The sequence below is a fragment of the Urocitellus parryii genome, chromosome 6 (genome assembly GCF_045843805.1).
Source record: "Urocitellus parryii isolate mUroPar1 chromosome 6, mUroPar1.hap1, whole genome shotgun sequence".
Taxonomy (NCBI): Eukaryota; Metazoa; Chordata; class Mammalia; order Rodentia; family Sciuridae; genus Urocitellus; species Urocitellus parryii.
The window spans coordinates 65,091,035-65,110,698 of NC_135536.1; the positions used below are offsets into that span (position 1 = coordinate 65,091,035).

A 19,664-nucleotide genomic window follows, 5' to 3' on the forward strand; every position below is an offset into this window, starting at 1 on the left:
TTTGGTTTTCAGTGGCCTAGGGCAACATAAATTTTTATTTTTTTTGAGAGAGAGAATTTTAATATCTATTTTTTAGTTTTTGGTGGACACAACATCTTTGTTTGTATGTGGTGCCAGGCGAGCGCGCTACTGCTTGAGCCACATCCCCAGCCCGCAACATAAATTTTTATAAAATAATCAGAAGCTTAGGAAAGATCCTGAACAGTAATTACTCATTAACAACTTAGTTAACAAATTAAAAGCAAATACTAGATAGGCTTAGTATTTAGCTCAGTGATAGAGCCCTGGCTTAGTATGCACAAAGCCCTGTGTTTGAGCCCCAGCACTAAAAGAAATAATAAAATAAAATCCCCCCCCCATACTAAAGTCCAGGGGGCCCCACAATGTTAGAGGAGTATATACTCAAGGATACTTGAGAGATAACAGAGCAACAATCTTATTCCTAAATGTAGAAAAACAATGGAAAACTGTCTTGAAATGACCTCTACTCAACTAAGTACAAAAACCTCATAGTTGTTTCCTGGACAGAACTGAAACCCACCTGGAAAGGAAAACGTCCTAAATCTACAGTCAGAATGCCTAAATCATAGCAAATGATCACTCTTTAATTGTATTATATGTTACTGGATAACCTACCTCAAGTCTCTGGAACTTTCTATAAGATGAAGGGGTTTGAAGCAAGCATGGTGAGACACACCTGTAATCCCAGTAACTCAGGAGACTAGGGCAGGAGGATCTCAAGTTCAAGGCCAACCTCAGCAATTTAGCAAGATCCTCAGTAACTTAGCAAAACCTGTCTCAAAGTTTAAAAAAAAAGGTCTGGGACATAGCTCAGTGGTCAAGTGACCCTAGGTTCAATCACCAACACCAAAAATAAAAATAGAACGTAGAAAAAAGATTGAAGGGGGTTGACTAGAATAGAATTTCTCAAGCATGTGTTGGTAACTGCATTAAAATATACATAATTTATTTCAACCTAGTATATACACTCGATTTTTAAGTTAAAGGCTAATGTATATTTATGCAATATACTTCCTATTTTCTATTTATTCTAGTTCATTAAAAATGACTGGGTGGGGCTGGGGATGTGGCTCAAGCGGTAGCGCGCTTGCCTGGCATGCGTGCGGCCGGGGTTCGATCCTCAGCACCACATACAAAGATGTTGTGTCAGCCAAAAAATAAATAAATATTTAAAAATGACTGGGTGATAAGATGACAAATATTAAAAGACACTAAGAAGTGGTGGTAAACATGTACAGAAACTGGAACCTCCATACATTGCTGGTACAAATATCAAATAGTATAGCCACTGTGGATGAGTATGGCAGTTCTTCAATAAGTGAAAAACAGAACTACTATGTGACCCAGCAATTGCACTCCTGCATGTATATCTGAAAGAACAGAAAATGGTTGTTCAAACAAAAACTCGTAAATAAGTATTTCTAACACTATTTATAATAGCAAAAACAAGAAAACAACCCAGATATTCATCAACAATTGAAGAGACAAACATAATATGGTACATCTGTACAATGGGATATTACTCAGCCATAAAAAGGGGGAAAAAAGGAATGAAGTACTGATGCATGCTGGATAAACCCTGAAAACATAATGCTAAGTGAAAAGAGGCCAGTCACCAAACGATACATATTGTTTAATTTCATTCATATGAAATATCCAGAATATCCAAGGAGACAAAGTATATTAGTGATTATTAGGGAAGGGAGGAAAGGAGAATAAAGAGAATGGGTACAGGATTTCTTTTAGGGTGATGAAAATATTTTATAATTATACAGCAGTGATGCTTATATAACCTTCCAAATATTCTAAAAACTAATGAACTGTATAGTTTTAATGTAAATTTTATGACATGCACATGATATCTTAATAAAGCTATTATTTAAAAAATGTAACAAAAATTACTAGTTAAGGCTAATAAATTAATTTCATTAGATGATCTCTCTGGTAGTTTCTGGTTCTTACAAAACTTAAATTTTAAGCCTAGAGATGTAGCTCAGCATTTCTGAGGCCCTAGATTCATCCCCAACAACACTGAATACATACAAACATACACACATTTTCTTCAAACCTACACTGTGTCACTTACTTACATATAGTTTTTTCATTTGATCCCAAGAAAGTCCTGAAACTGAGGCTCAGAAAAATTTACATGACCAAGATCAACAGCAATTAAGGGACTGATTAAAAAGTACTCAATTCTGACTCTGACTTCCCTACAATGTCTAATAAACAACTGTGTCAAGTGTTTTTAACATGCCATCAAATAATGAAACAAATCTTTGCAAGAAGAAAAAAAGTTAAAAAACTATTACTACTTAATGAAGTAGAATGAAGTTTTATTTTTTTTATATTTATTTTTTAGGTGTAAATGGACACAACACAATGCCTTTATTTTTATGTGGTGCTGAGGATCGAACCCGGGTCCCGCCCATGCCAGGAGAGTGCTCTACCACTGAGCCACAATCCCAGCCCCAGAATAAAGTTTTGATACATTATGTCAAAGACTAAATGATGTAGCTTTTTCCTCCCCCCACCCCTTTCTTTCTGTCTTTTTCCAGTACTGGAGCTTGAATCTAGGGCCTTGGACATGCTAGGCAAGCTCTGTACCACTGAGTTACATCCCCAGACTCAGAATTATGTATTAATAACCAAAATTTACACATATACATATGGTCAAATGGATTTTTTTTAATGTACACTGTAGGTTAACTCCAATTTTAGCAATTTTATTAAATCATAAAAGTCTTAAATGGTCCCAACACTTTTTAAATACCAACAGGTTTAATCTTTCAATCTCAAGAAAGGGGGGGAGGCAAGGAACCCCCACAAAAGTCCCTTAAAGGAACAATTAATAAAATTTGTTTGAAATTATATACAGCAGTTAAGCAAAAATGTCAAGATTTATTGGCTGTGGAATTTTGTTTATTGGATTAAAATAAATTTTATTTATTAAAAACAAGTTTATCACAATCGGACAAAATTCCAGTTATACCATGGTCAATCAAAAGTAAGTTAATGACAGAAAGAAATGTGGAAGAGATGTTTTACTTTAAAATGTCAAGACTCTTGGGGCTGGGGCTGAAGCTCAGTGGTAGCACACTTGCCTGGCATGTGTGAGGCACTGGGTTCGATTCTCAGAACCACATATAAATAAATAATATAAAGGTCATCAACAACTAAAAAAATTTTTTTTAAATGAAAGAAAAATGTCAAGACTCTTGCAAATAATTTGAACATTCAGAGACATTAGGGGGGAAAATGTGTACACCAATCAAGACTGAAACATGCTATTAAAGTTATGGAAACACCTCACTTTTTGGCTTTATTCACTCTACTTTCCTTCCCCATTGTGTGTCATCTATTTTCTTCACCCTAAAGTATTTGGTATAAATGAGAAAACTCCTAGTCACAAATTTCAAGAGTCTCCTTATTAACCAAAAAACAGCTCCTCCCACTGTATGCTCTTTCCTGAAGTTTCTTCAAAGGTATAACAATTATATAGCCATATATATGATGGCTGGCATACTTCCCTACCTCATTCACTTTAAATATTCTCTCTACTATATTTACTTGTCCACACCCTGACCCCAAATTACTTAACAGTAAACACAAAAACAGTACAAACCATAACCTAAAAGTATTTGATATTTAACCTTTTCTGTCTCATTCCACCCTAACCTGCATTGTTCTTCTTCCAATTTCTTTAAAGAGATAGTTTGTTTTGATTATGAAAAGAGAACAAAGACAATATTTTATTTGCAATAAGGAAGATTTAAAACAAATGATAATTTTAAGGAAGCCTTTTTAATATATTACAATTTTTATAACATATAGTATTAGTTATTCATTTGAAATCACATTCCAAAATCACGATATTCTATTTTTTGATAAGATTTGGTTTTTAAGTAAAATTCAGTTTATCCCTTCAACACATTGCCAAGTGTAGCAACACTTTCATTAAAAACTACTCAAAGTATCTAATCTTGCCAATCACATTTTAAATTCCCAAAAGGGTATGGTATCTACTTACAGATAAATGATGGGCTGTTTAGAAACTGAAGGCTCCCTCTCAAATAAATCAGTTGCCCCATCCTTCCCTCATTTAAAACAAGGTTGCTGTTTCTAGCTGTGAAAAAAGCTGAGAAGTTGTCTCTTGTCATGTGTGTATTAATCAAAATACTGACAAGGAGACACAATTTTAAGGGAGTATTTTTATTGTACTTTGATGTGTTAGCAGATTATGAACAAGAAAACAAATGTTTGGCAAAAAGGTATTACACTGCATTTTAAATGAAAACTTAAACTGAGGCTGTGACTGACTATAGCAATCTACAATTCTATTACTTATGCTAGTTTTTCTTGCACCCTATAATTAACACTCTTTTGCACTGAATCGATTAATATTAAATCTATCATTTATTTCTCAAAAGTATTAAATCTTGTATTTAAGAAATGAATTACAAATACCTGGTAATTTCAAATTGCTTTAAAGTAAAATGTGCAAGACAGCCTCAAGTTCAAGAACCCCACAAATATATTCATGAAAACCACAGTGGATTGGAAGAAACAGCTGTCTTCCAAACCTGTTAAAAAGTCAGCAATGGAAAAGTAGGAAAAAGTGGGGCCTGGGGATACAGTTCAGTGGCATACCACTTGTGTGAAGCAATGGGTTTCCATCCCCAGCACCACACAAAAAGAAAAAGGGGGGGGGGGGGAGAGAAGCAGCAGCAGCAGCAGCTCAGAGGCTTAGTGGTTGCACAACTACATTTGAGAGGCTAAGGTAAGGAGATCACTTGAACCCCAGAATTGTGACTAACCTGGGCAATAAAGTGAGAATTTCTTTGAAAATTTTTTAAAAAAAGAAAAGAAAAAAAACATAAAGAAATAGGAGGGAGGGAGGGAGGGAAATGATCTTATTTCCTATGCTTAGGTCAAAAACCCCATAACATTTCCCCTAAGTGAATTTGATTTTCAGCTATATTTGTTTCTTTACTGTAATTATATGAATATTGTCTATTAGAAAATATTTATGCCTGATTCTATATTCTATATAATGCAAATGAAAAGATACACTAACCTTAGAGGACTTCAAACAGAAAAAGCAGAATCCAGGTTGGATATATTATACCATAAATTTTCTTCAATAAAGAATATTAACAGAAGGGGTTGGGGTTGTGGTTCAGTGTAGAGAGCTTGCCTAGCATGCCTGAGGCACTGGGTTGGATCCACAGCACCACATAAAATGAACAAATAAAATAAAGGTATTGTGTCTATCTACAACTAAAAAGATATTTAAAAAGGAAAAAGAAGATAATATTAACAAAATATTTTAGGGAGGAAGGGAAGGAGGAAAGGAAAGAGAGGGAGGAAGAAAGAAAGGAGTGATGAAAAATAAATGCTAGTAAGAGGTAATTAGGATTGAGGTATTTTCATCACTATAAAAAAATCCCTTATGAAAAAAACATTAAAATTCCTTAATATACGGCTGGAGCAAATAACTCTGTGGTACAGCACTTGTCTAGTGTGCACAAGGCCCTGGGTTAAAGCCCCAGTACTAGCCCCCCCAAAAAATCCTTCATAGATATCTGGGTATGGTGAGTTCACATCCATAATCTCAGCTTCTCCAGCAGCTGAGGCAGAAGAATCACAAGTTCTAGGCCAGCTTGGGCAATTTCTTAAGACCTTGTCTCAAAATAACAAAAAGGGTCAGGGATCCATAGTTCCATGGTAAAGTGCCCCTGGGTTTAATTCACAGTACCACAAAAAGAAAAGAAAGAGGGACTAGGGTTGTGGCTCAGTGGTACAGTGCTCACCTAGCATGCATGAGGCACTGGGTTTGATCCTCAGCACCGCATAAATGTAAAATAAAGATATTGTGCCCACCCCAAAAAACTAAAACATAAATATTAAAAACAAAGAAAATATCTTTCACAATTGGATTAATATATAATCTTTTAATTTACACTGTAATTATGAAATCTTTTTTTATAACACTATTGGTCAACTCTTTTTTAAAAAATAATTTTTAGTTGTAGATGGACACAATGCCTTTATTTTATTTATTTACTTTTATGTGCTGCTAAGGATCGAACCCAGTGCCTCACGCATGCTAGGCAAATGCTCTACCACCGAGCTACAGCCCCAGCCCTAATTATGACATCTTGAAGGCATTTAACTAATTTCACTATTACTCAACATGTTATGTATAAATTCTTAAAACACAGAGAAAAATGCACATTTGAAACGTGAATACATTTCTAACAACAACAAAGAGTCAAATGACGTGACAGTAAAACTGTTTCAGACTTGGAATAAAGAGACCTAGTGAGACAAATGTAGTATATACATGGTAGCTATCAGCAAAACAGAAAAATACTTTACTATGGGTAGCCACCACTATGGCCTGGTGAGTAAAGTGCAGGCTCCACTGGCAGTTTCCATTCAAATTCTCCACTTTGTACAATATGTATCAACTCCAGATCTGGTAAATTAATTCTTAGTTCTACCACTTATAAGCTTTGTGAAAGCAAGTGATTTAACTGGGGTTCAATTTCTTTATCTCTCAAATGGAGATTACAGAATCCTTGGTTCACAGGATTATCCTGAATTACATGGAATGTGCTTATTAGAGCACCTCATATAGGGCTCAATAGACATTTAAATGGGTGGAAAAATGATAACAACAAAAAACTCTTCTTCCATAAAAAAGTGAAAGCATCTCTTTCTTTCACATCTAAAAAAAGTAAACCACTAATAAGTAAAATATTTCATTTGACTTAGCCTAGTTTTAAAGGGAGCAAGAATTAATGTTTAAAGGCAGCATTTTTCAAACTGACTTCTATCAACTTCTAACACTAGTTCAAATGAGAACATCAGCATGTGCAGGAAATATGGCAGTAAATTCAATGATCAGTTTGGGAATATATGTTTGATATCTATTATCAATCTCACTAGATTCATAATGCCTATTAACATTATAAACACTCAAAGAAGTCCTAAAGTGAGAAGCTATTTAACCCAGTTTTCTTAAGAATCTGAGTTAGTTTGTCACAGAATTTACATATAAATAAATCCCACAAAACTAGTTTTATTTTTTCATACTATGAAATTTGGAGATTGTATAAGGAATCGGAGCCATATTCCATGTTTCAGACTTGGAATAAAGAGACCTAGTGAGACAAATATAGTATATATATGGTACCTATCAGCAAATCAGAAAAATACTTTACTCTGGGTAGCCACCACTTATCTGACTCAATAAGATAAACAGCACTTGTTTATCTTATTGAGTCATTAAACAAATAAATATAATTTAAGCTGCAGTTATTTGTTTTACTACTCTTTTATGAAGTTTAATGAAATCAGAAAATCAAACTGAAAATTGCTTTTAATATTCTGATATAAAATTTTGTGAGTATATAGGCCATGTATGTAATTTTTTATACTAAAAAACATGTTGTAGCTAGGCACATTGGTGCACACCTGTAATCTCAGCAACTTAGGAGACTGAGGCAGGACAATCTCAAATTCAAGGCCAGACTCAGCAACTTAGTGAGACCCAGTTTCAAATTACAAATAAAAAAGGGATGGGGATATATGTAGCTCCATGGTAGAGCATCCCTTGGTTAAATCCCTAGTGCCACACACACACTAAAAAAACTACACAAACACGTTGCAGCAATTGAACATTTAAGGCATATATTAACCAAAGCAAAACATTTTTTATTATTCTGCTATGTTTACTTACCTAATATTTTCACAGTATAATGAGGACTTTCTAAGACAATTCCTTCTTCTGTGTCAAACATAGGATTATCTATTCCAGTCTTTGGAGGAATTTGGGCTAGTTTCTTGAGTCTCATGGAAGAATTAAGGTCAAGTTCTTGCTTTTTCCCTTCTTCTTCTCTCCTACGCCTCATGTCCTCCTGCTGCTGTCGAATACGCTCCAACTGTGCACTTCGTCTTACTGGCATCATCCTGGTGCCCAAATCTCCAGGACAGTCAACAGCCATCTCTCGGTGCTTCTGGTGTTCCTCTGGTGATGCAAGACCAACATTTTTTACTTCGCTGTCTGATTCCTCTGTAACATGCCCATTCATATGGGATGTTGTCATGGTTATCTACAAAAACCTGTACCACTTTTTATAAATCAATTTTTCCTATAAAGCCAATTTTCTTGATTCTGTAGTATAAAATCCATGTTACTTCACACACAAAAAAAAAACAAAAACAAAAAAACTTCTCACATCACATAATAATGCTATGAAAAAATATCCATGAGGGAAATCTAAGGGGAAAGATGGGGGAGAAAAAGTGTAAGAATTACAATATAAAAGCAGACTTTACATAGCCCACTTCCACTTCCACAAAATATTTTTTAAAAATCTAACAAGCATATAATACTATTTTGCTATGTAGATTACGTACACACCTTTCAATTTACAGTTAATGCTGAGATAATCAAAGTGCTTTAAAAAAAAAAGTCATCTCCCAATAACTTGAAGTATACTATTCAATCTTAGGGATAAGCAAAATGATACAAAGCAAAGTTTAGCAAAGTAGGAAAGTAAAAAGTTTTGGATACTAATTTTATAAATAATAGGTTGCTTAAAGTATAAAAAAGTATTAACTTAACCTTTCAAAGTTGCCTCAACATGCTATTTTGTTCTCACTTAATACACATAGAATTAGTTAACTGCTAAAGTCATTGATAGTAATCAATCTGGCACATAGCAGGTCATATTGGTGGCCTCCTTAAAATACAGGTAGTACTGCAGGGGAAAATTAATTCATTTTTAGGAATTTTGAGATGAAGAAGTACCCAAATAATGAGAAACTTCAGCTAGCAGCAAAGGCATCTAACTATTAAACATTAAAGTAGGAAAGGATCAGGTAGATTATCTGTCTTTGGCCACATTTATAAAAACAAGTAGAGTTAATTTTTTTTTAAATTTGTTTAGATTGCAGGATCACATTGGTTATACAGCCACGTTTATACATACAGCAATGCAATCTGTACACGTGGAAAAATGAGAATTCATACCCCATTTGAATCAAATGTATGATATGTCAAGATCATTGTATTGTCTTGAGCAACTAATAAAAAAAAAGAAAATTTGTTTAGAGAAAAGGTAGTATCTATTACTACTCAAAAAGTATTTAAAGTCATACTGTACAGGAAAAAGAACATTTTTTAACTTGAAGAAAACTAAATATTCCTTTTGACTCTGCCACTTCCTTTATGATTTGAGTTTCTCTCAAATTTCAGATTCACTTAAAAAATTATTCATAGGATTATTCTTAGCTGTAAATAAGATAATGTATGCAAGTTATAAAATGAAGATACATATACTAGTAATTAGTATTAATTTGTTTCTCCCATTTAAAAAATGTCCCCAAAATATTTTAATATTTATTTTTTTTAGTTTTCGGCGGACACAACATCTTTGTATGTGGTGCTGAGGATCGAACCCAGGCCGCACGCATGCCAGGCGAGCGCGCATCCCCAGCCCCCCAAAATATTTTAGACAAGAAAAATATTTTATAGGATGACACTGGCTTTTCATCAAGCCATTTCTTGTGCATAAGTAGGCAGATTGTTTATACAAGTGTAAACCCACACATTAAATCTAATTAGCCTTCTTTTACTCAAGGCTTTAAAAATATTTACAATAATAAACCTACTACCTCCTTGAGTTGAACATCATTTCAGTAAAGAAAATGGTTAGAACAGAATGCCAACTAAGCAAAAACCATGTTTTTAAATTATATTCCTAACATCAAACTTATTAAAAATGTCAGGTCCTAATGAAAATAGGAACAGAAACTGCTTAAAACAAATCTACCTAGGCTACCAGGAAAACCATCAAAGCTGACAATCAGGAAAAGAGACAAATTACATGTGGCACTAAAAGTCACATTTTCACAAGAATCATGATAGATTGTAGTCTTCCATTCAAATTTTAGCTTCTTTATTTATAACCATGTTATCTACAAATAAGTGCCTCATTTACCATTAGTTTGTATTTTTTTCATTAAAATGGGAGCTATTAGACTTATGCTAGGTGATTCTTGAGCGTTATGTTGATTATACAAATGCAAATTCAGCTTATTTAATATTTTTACTAAAAACAAAATGAAATTTTTGTAGGAGTTACCCTAGCATTATTTATAATTTTAATTTATAAAATCTAGGAGTGTACCTATTTCTAGAAAATTAACTCTCAACCTTCTTTGTTTATATCAATTACTAGATTATTAAAAATTGAACTTAATGAATATTTTAACATATATGCTAGTCTATACAAATTATGATCTAAAATTAAAACTCTTAAAATGTTTCTTAAAAACTCTTAAGAATGTGTGCACATTCACTACACTAGATCATGAAGGAAATTACAGACCATGCAAGAAAGACTGGGCTAGGTGATCTGGGTCAGAATTCTTATGAGTGGACTATTATCATCATGCTTATCTTTCTGGATCTAGTCTTTTACTCTTAGAAAAATTTCTGCAATCCATTAGTAATCCACTTAAAATTCCACTTTGGTTATCTCTTTTGGTGTTCACAGTACACTGGGAAAGATGGTATAAATGAATGAATGAATGAATGATTATTCTCCAGTTGGTTTCTCCTCACCAGATCCAAATGCGTTAGAGACAGTTATTTTTATACCCCTAATATTTAGAACAATCATGTCATATAGAAAATGCTCAAGAAATATTTATTCAACTAAATTTGGAGTGTCACAAATATACAGAGAACATACAGACATGTAAAACTTAGTGATAGAGAATGACTGAAAACTTAAGGATACATTTCTGTGAACAACTTTTTAAAGGACAACTAAAATTTAACCACATAGAGGAGGAGTCTGTAACAGACAGAATCATATAACCAATAGGAAGGTACAATATGAAACAATAGCACCTTCAGAAAATAACAATGCAGTACCGGATGGGACAATGGAAAAATGTCCTACACGAATAACCATAGGAAAGGGAAGTAGGAGGACAGACCAAGGAGAGTTTTAGAACTAAAGAACTTTATCCTGAAAGTAGTTAAGTATCATTAAAGGCTTTTAAGCAGCGGATGATAAAAATCATGTTCAGTTTTACAGAAATATTATTCCCATATAAGGATAGAGGGTTGAATGAAAGAAGGCAATGAGACTAATTTGAAAGTACCTGTAAGAAAAGGGGTCCTGAACAAAGAGAGTGAAAATGAAGAAAAATTACACTCAAGAAATATGTAGATTATATAATCAGTGGAACTTTGTGTCTATTTAATATAGCAGGACAAAAAGAGAAAAGAGACACAGGATGAAAAGGAAGTGGTAGTTACAATTATAACAACAGCAACATTTACTGAATACTTCTTTATGTGCCAGAAATACAGTAATCTGCCCTTACTCAGTTTTGCTTTCTGCAGTTTCACTTTTTTGTGGTTTGTTACTTGTGGCCTCAAAATATGAAATGAAAAATCCCAGAAATAAACAATGTGTAAAACTGAATGCATTCTGAGTAGCATGACAAAATCTTATGCCATCTTGCTTAGTCCAGGTGGAATGTAAATTGTTCCTTTGTCCAGAATATCCACACTCTTATAGTCATGCTACTCACTCATTAGTCACTATTATACACATAAGAATAAACATAGTACACATAGGGTTTGATACTATCCTGGGTTTTTGGCACCTGTTGGGGAGTATCTTAAAATGTATCTCCCAAGAATAAGGAGACACTACTGTGCAATAAGCACTTCACACAGTATTCATTCATTTAATCCTCATGACAAATTTAGAAGTAGGCCCCATTTTGTAAATAAAGAATGGGAACTGAAGTAGGCCTTGAAGAGGAGATTAAGAATAAGGAAGGGCCATATAAACCAGAGATAGAAAGACAAAAGATAGGCGAGAAAAATACAAATAAGGCTAGTTGACTAAAAAAGGAGAATAGCAGATGATAACTTATGAAATATCTTAAAACTTACTTCTGATGACAGCAAGAGAATCATTAAATGTTTATAAAAGGGGGTGATTTATACATAAATTTAATTGAACATTCACCCTTGGTTAGGTACTAGGGTTACAGAGATAAAATCCATGCCCATTACTCTAGCTACCAAAATTTCCAACAGGGACCTAGAAATCAATGTGTACAGAATTAAACTCCTATTTCCCTCTAATCTGTTCATATTTTCTTTGAACCTATTCCTCTGTTTCCAATTCTAATTAATGCTGTAACATCCATGCAGCTACTCAAAACAGCACAATGTTTAAGAAAATAGCTTCCAAGCCTAGTGTTATGGCTCAGATCTGTAATCCCAGTGACTTGAGATGCTGAGGCAGAAGGCTGAGGCAGAAGGATCGCAAGTTGAAGGCCAGCCTTAGCAATTTAGCAAGGCCTTGGGCAATTTAGTGACTACCTGTCTCAAAATAAAAAATAAAAAGGGCTGGAGATGTAGCTCAGTAGTAAAGCACCAATGGGTTAAATCCCCAGTACCCAAAAGTAAAAAGAAAATGGCTTCCAATCAGAATGCCTAGGATCTAGTCTTTGTCTACCCTCCTTTAAGTCTCAGCTCAAATATATCTGTGGAATTCTCCAATCCCTAACACATTCTTGATTAAGATAGATTACAACTATTTATATCTTTGTCTTTCTATTCCATCAGATAGAACATCCCTGAGGTCAGGACTAGGCTAATTTAACTCTGGATCTATAACACTGCTTATGTTCAGGCCAAGCAAATAGAAAACTTCAGAATATAAACTCCAGCAGTGTGACCTCAGGTTCATACTCTTAACCACTACCCAATGGGTTGCTAAGTATATGACAATATCATGAAGTATGACAGAGAACAGAGAAGGAGAGTAAGACAGAAGGGAAGGAAAATAGAGGTTTTGTTCCAGACACATTAATTTCAAGGTGCCTACCGATCACACAGATTAAATTACTTAATTGGCAGGGGTCTGTTTTGTTCATCTCTATAGCCACGATAACTAAAGTAAGGGCTAAATGCTTAATCAAGTATATGAACAAATCATTCCTCTGTTCAGAACCCCTGATAGTTTTAATACTACCTAGAGAATGAAGTCTAAACTTACAAGGTGAATCTAAGCTTTTAACAGTATTTTATACTTTCCTGCATGAGACTTTTAATTTAGTCTCCTCATTTATGCCTATCCTATACCTTTTTTGTTGTTGTGACCCGCCCAAATTCTGTATGAACTATATCTCCTTTCATCTTCTACCTTCAACACATACTCAAAGTCCCTAATTTCTCTAAGAAATCCTTCTAGACCTCCTGGGTTAAATAACAAGCTCACCATAAAATAATCCAAAAGTCTACATTATGTTCACAAGCTAATTCATGAAAGCCATGAAATATACTGAAGTTCTTAAACAAACCAACCAATATATGTGTCCCACAGTTTTTGCATTATAATTTTTATCATTATAATTTTTAAGCAGGCAATCCACAAATACTCTAGTTTGTTTATATATTTCTTTCAATATATATAAAGAGTAAAAGAGTCCTAGTCCAAAGGAACTTCACTCCCCTCCTTTAAAAACAAGTCTTTTTTGTGACAATTCAGAAGCTGGTAAATGACTGAACTAGAGAAATACCTCCTGATATATAAACAATAGACTATCTTATGAACATAATGGAATATTACTAATTTCCCCCTTTCAATCTCCCAATGGTAAATTAAATAAAGCAAAGTTTCAAAGGCCTATATTTCATTTTCTCATCAGAATTCCTGCTCCCACCTCAAAAACAAATATGATAAAAATAAATCTCTACACAGTTCACAAAGCAAGAAAATACATTTTCAGGTTGGCAGGCCAAAGCTGTTTCAATAACTTCAAACTAGTTTGAGGAGAAAGGGCTTTGCTTGCATGAATTGGTTATAGGACAAGGTAAAAGGAAGTTAAATAAGTGTCAATAAGTGCAAATGATTCAGATTGTGGGGATTGAAACAGCTTAACCAGAACAGGCCCACCGAAAACTCAGTACCAACAAACATAATCATTTGTGTAAGAGCTGGGAAACAAGACATGTCAGAAGGAAAACAATTTCCCAAAACCCGGTAACTTAATTTTTAGGCAGGGGCAAATGGAAAAGACATATTTTGTATGTATTAATATGTTCACAGTCTATACTAGTATCCAGAACTCTTCCAAATTTTTTTTTCAATTCATCCTTCCTCCACTTCTCCAGCAAGTAATGCCCTTTGACCAGCAGCTGGGAAGTCTCATTGTAAGTGATCAGCATTCCTCTGACATTCTAAGAGGCTGGACTATTTGTTTCCATAGAAACAGCTTTGTCAGCTAACACAGGATTCAGGCCAAGAATAGTGAAAAGAACTTACATTATGCAAACTGGAAAAAACCTTGTCTACTATCCTTAGTTTCTCTTCTCTGGTTTTTCACAAAACTCAGGATAACTTTCTTACTCTGTAAAATTCAAAAATCAAATAATTAATCAAGTGTCAAAATCTGTTTTTGAGGGAAGGGGAAAGAAGGGAAAGGTTAGTTCCATATGATATCCAATTCTGTTTGCAGAGAACTAGAATTTCTTAGTACAAAGTTATAAAAAGACATCAACATCACCCCTGTGTCTAACAGAAAACAATTAAAATCGGTGCTGTGTATTATTAGTGCTGTTTGAATTGTCAAATGGTGCATTCATATTGAAAACAGTCTGGAAATTCCTCAAAAAGATAAACAAAAGGAAACCATATGCCCCAGCAATTTCACTCCCAGGTAAAAATCCAGAGAAATGAAAACATACTTCTACACACATGCACACAAATTTGTGCAAAAGTGTCCATAGCAGCACTATTCATAAAAGAGAAACAGTGGCAAGACCCGAAATGTTCAACTGATAGAATCAGGGATGAATAAAAAGGTATATATTTATACATAAAATATTATTAGATTTAAAAAAAGAAAGAAAAAAAGTACTGAAACATGCTACAACTGAGATGAAACTTAAAAAACAATGTAAGTCAGTCACAAAGGATCACACATTACTATATAATTCCATTTATGAAATGTCCAGAATTCACAAATCTATAGAGACAGAAAGTAGATTAATGGTTGATTAGAGTTAGGGGTAGGTGTGTGGAAAGGAGAATTATAGTTGGGTGCAGGTTTCTTTGGAAGATGAGGTAAATTAATTATGGTAAGCTACACAACTCTAAAGATCCTAAAAGTCACTGAACCATACACATGAAATGGGTGAGCAGTATGATATATGAATTAAATTTCAATAAAGTTATTTAAGAAACACAATGAAATACTACTAAAAGCAATAAATTGGTTACAAGTGAAAAGACTGATAATACTAAGCAATAAAGAGGATGAGGAGAATCCAAAACCCTCAGAGAGAATTTAAAATGGTAGAGCCTGACCGGCAGTTTCTTAAAAAGTTAAGCATATATGCTTATCATATGACCTAACAATTCCACACAAGAAAAATAAAAATATATTTTTTATTTGTAAAAATCACAAAGATCTGTAAGGAATATGCATAGCAGCATTATCAATAATACCTTAAAACGGGACACAGTGCCCTTCAAATGGTGAATGGATAAACAAAACAAGGGATATTATTCAACAATGAGAAAAGTATATAGTTAATCATAAATGGTATATAGTTAATCATAAAACTACTGATACAACATAGATGGTCTCAAAAACATAATGCCACACACAACAGTACATATGGTATGATTCCAGTTATATGAAATTTCTAGAAAAAGAAAAACTAGTACTTTTATAAAAAGCAATTTGATGGTTTCCTAGGACTAAGGGTCAGAGCAAAGACTGACTGTAAACTGGCAAAGGGAATGTTTCATGTCAAAGAATTGTTCTAAAATTAGATTCCAGTGATGACTGTGCAATCACATAAAATTTATTAAAACCCAAACTGGACCCATAAAATGTGAATTTCATAGATATGAAATATATCTGGATAAAGTTGTTTTAAAAACTCATTAAGTTGAACACTTAATGAGTAAATATTAATATGTTATACCTATTCATCTGATTTTATTTTTTTTAATATTTATTTTTTAGTTGTTGGTGGACGCAATACCTTATTTATTTTTACGAGGCACTGAGGATCAAAACCCACATGTGTTAGGCATGTGCTCTACCACTAAGCCACAACCCCACCCTCATCTAAGAAAACAAAACCTCAAACTATACACTTAAAATGGACATCCTGTTTCATATAAATCATACATCAAAGAAATAATTTTTAGAAGACCATTGCATATTCCAAAAAATAAGACATATGCTGACATCATATAAAAGACCCTGTCATTGTGACAACATGGATAAAACTGGAGAATGCTGTGCTAAGTGAAATAATCCAGGTATAATACGACATGTACATGTAATCTAAAATAACTGAACTCATAAGGAAGTGGAGAGCAGAATGAGTTACACAGGCCAGAGGGTAAAGAATGGGAAGATGATGGTGAAAGGATAAAAATCTCAGGAGAACTATGAGAGGAATATATGTGTGTGTGTGTGTGTATATATATATATATATATATATATATATATATATATATATATATATCATGCAGTGTATCATAGCGTATTTTCCATTTCAAAATTATCAAGAGAATAAATTTCAAATGTTTTCACCACAAAAAAAATGTTAAGCATTTGAGGGGATAGATTAATTAGCTTGACTAATTATTCCATATTGTATTTATAAATCCTAACATCATTTTGTATCCCATAAATACAATTCCTATAATCTGTCAACTTATAATTTAAAAAAAACTATTAAGAGCTTAAAGAATATTTTATTCCCAAATCACCTTGGCTCTTCTGAAACATTTTTTGGATGCCAATGTTTCTTAATCAGCGTGACTGCCTCCCACCCCCATTCCTAGGGAAATTTAACAATCATTGTACACTATTTTAACTGCCATAACTTGGGGAGGGAGGGGTATTACTGGCATCTACTTCATCTCTGATAAGGCCAGAAGGCTTAACATGCACAGGACAGCTCCCCACAACAAAGGGGCCCGAGTTGTGGCTCAGTGGTAGAGCGCTCACCTAGCATGCGTGAGGCACTGGATTTGATCCTCAGCACCACATAAATAAAGATACTGTGTCCACCTACAGCTAAAACATAAATATTAAAAAAAAAGAATTATTCAGTTCAAAGTGTCAATAATGCCAATCCTGAGAAACTCTTCAGTTAAACAAAGCCAACCTAGTATATATTATTTTCACTGACGCATTCAGTCATTCAATATTTAGGATGTTTCTCACATACAAAATTTAGTGAAGTTTCCTTGCTACACAACTAACAGTGGTATTTTAGCTTATTGTGTTTCAAATGTGTTAAGAATTATTGATTTCCAAATAACGAGTAAACAATGAAGCAGAAGATCCTCAGATATCATTCAATTCAGAAAGATTTAATTTAATCATTAAATGTTCAAGAAGAAACTTCAAGGGTCATCTTCACAGTGGATGGGAAGATAAGAGCAGAAGTTCACTTCATCTTATTATCCTGTAATTTTTAAAGGTCCAAGTGAATAAAAGTTCTGCCGACTTAAAATGTTTAAAAAAAAAATAAAGCTGGGCATGGTGGCACTCACATGTAGTCCCAGCTACTCTGGGGGCTCAGGGAGGAGAATCAGTTGAGCCCAATAGTTCACGGCCAGTCTGAGCAATATAGGGGGACCCTGTCTCAAAGAAATTAACAACAACAACAAAAGCCTTTATTCAGATTAATTCCTCGTTTTACAAATGACAAAGGAAGATCCAGAAATTTTAAGTCATTTGCCAAAATTATACTAGAGGCAGAGTACAAAAAAAGAGAAAAGTCAACGTGATAATGATCACCAACAGAACAATAATAAAACAAAGGGAACAAAAACAACTGCCAAGTAAATCACCTTACACTGTCTATTGGGGTCTGAGGAAGAAAGCAAACACACTTACAGTAACATATTCCAATATATGAGCCATACCCAGCAACTGCTTACAACCCAGCTGGAACAGCACAACACATAAAATGATAGTTAAACATTAAGAATGGCCCACACAAGGAAAAACTAAAAACAGATTCAGACAAAACATTTAATGGTTATAAACGACCATTTTGACACTCTCTATGGTGAACACTGTGTTATGTACTTTAAATATGATTAATCCTAAAATTAAAAAAAAACACCTACAGTTTTAAGAGTACTACTGTTATCCTGAAAGACAAATAAGGAGGCAGATTTAAAGAAGCAAAGTGCTACACAGAACCTCAAAATAAACATTCAAAAATTATAGCAGGTATTTCTTTTTTTTTTTTTTTATTAGCTTAACATTTTTTTTTATTGTTGGTCGTTCAAAACGTTACATAGTTCCTCATACATCATATTTCACAGTTTGATTCAAATGAGTTATGAACTCCCAATTTTATCCCGTATACAGATTGCTGTATCACATCAGTTACCCTTCCATTGATTGACATATTGCCTTTCTAGTGTCTGATGTATTCTGCTGTCTGTATTATTCTCTACTATCCCCCCTCCCCTCCCCTCCCCTCCCCTTTTCTCTCTCTACCCCTTCTACTGTAAATCACTTCTTCCATTTGAATTATCTTGTCTTACCCCTCCTTTCCTCTTATATGTCATTTTGTATAACCCTGAGGATCGCCTTCCATTTCCATGCGATTCCCCTTCTCGTTTCCTTTCCCTCCCACCTCTCAACCCTGTTAATGAAAATCTTCGTCTCAAGCTCTTCGTCCCTACCCTGTCCTTGTTTCCTCCCCTTATATCAGAGGAGTCATTTGGTATTTGTTTTTTAAAGATTGACTAGCTTCACTTAGCATAATCTGCTCTAATGCCATCCATTTCCCTCCAAATTCTATGATTTTGTCATTTTTAAATGCAGAGTAATACTCCATTGTGTATAAATGCCACATTTTTTAATCCATTCATTATAGCAGGTATTTCTGTGTAAATAGTTACATGACTATGTAAATAAATGGTTTAATGTTCATTAAACATATCATATAACCCTTAAGATCTTTATTATATAGTAATTTAAAAGTAATTATCCTTATTTTACAGAGAACAAAAGCAGGGTGATTAATTTTAATGGTTTGAGTAATTAGTGATAAAGGTAGTCATAGTAAGAAAAGTAAAAATGCAGCAGCAGTAGTTAGCAGGCATGATGCAAACATTTCCCATATATTCTCATTTAATCCTTCCAACTCAATTAATTTCAGTTTACAGATGAGGTTAAGTGTTGGGTATGGTGGTAGATGCATGTAATCTTAGGGACTCATGAGGCAGGAGGATCTCAAGTTCAAAGTCACCCTCAGCAACTTAGTGAGGCCCTAAGCAACTTAGTGAGACCCTGAATCAAAATTTAAAAAAAAAAAAAAAAAAAAAGTGGGCAGTGTGGTGGGGATGTGGCTCAGTGTTTAAATACCCTGGGTTCAATCCCCAGTACCACCCCACCCCACCCCACCCAAAAAAGAAAGAAAGATGAGGTTATATTGTTTCTCAAGGTCAGAATTCTAAGTAGCAGAGCCAAGACTCATACTAAGTCTGTATGAATCAACACTAAGAAAAAAAAAAAACTTCTATTGATCATTAAGATTA

General features: G+C 34.0%; 1 protein-coding gene across 4 annotated transcripts in view; it reads right to left on the reverse strand.

The window, feature by feature from the left end:
• Pals1 (protein associated with LIN7 1, MAGUK p55 family member) overlaps positions 1-19,664 on the reverse strand; it is a 96,853-nt gene that overhangs the window by 52,180 nt on the left and 25,009 nt on the right. For 2 of the 4 annotated variants that reach the window (XM_026385153.2, XM_026385154.2), the window contains exons 2-3: positions 14,397-14,481; positions 7,769-8,308 (exon numbers count right to left, since the gene is read on the reverse strand). In XM_026385153.2, the coding sequence (XP_026240938.1) occupies positions 7,769-8,135 (367 nt within the window). In that variant the 5' untranslated portion in view covers positions 8,136-8,308; positions 14,397-14,481. The remainder of the gene's footprint in view (positions 1-7,768; positions 8,309-14,396; positions 14,482-19,664) is intronic. The other 2 variants (XM_026385155.2, XM_026385156.2) reach the window with 2 other exon arrangements.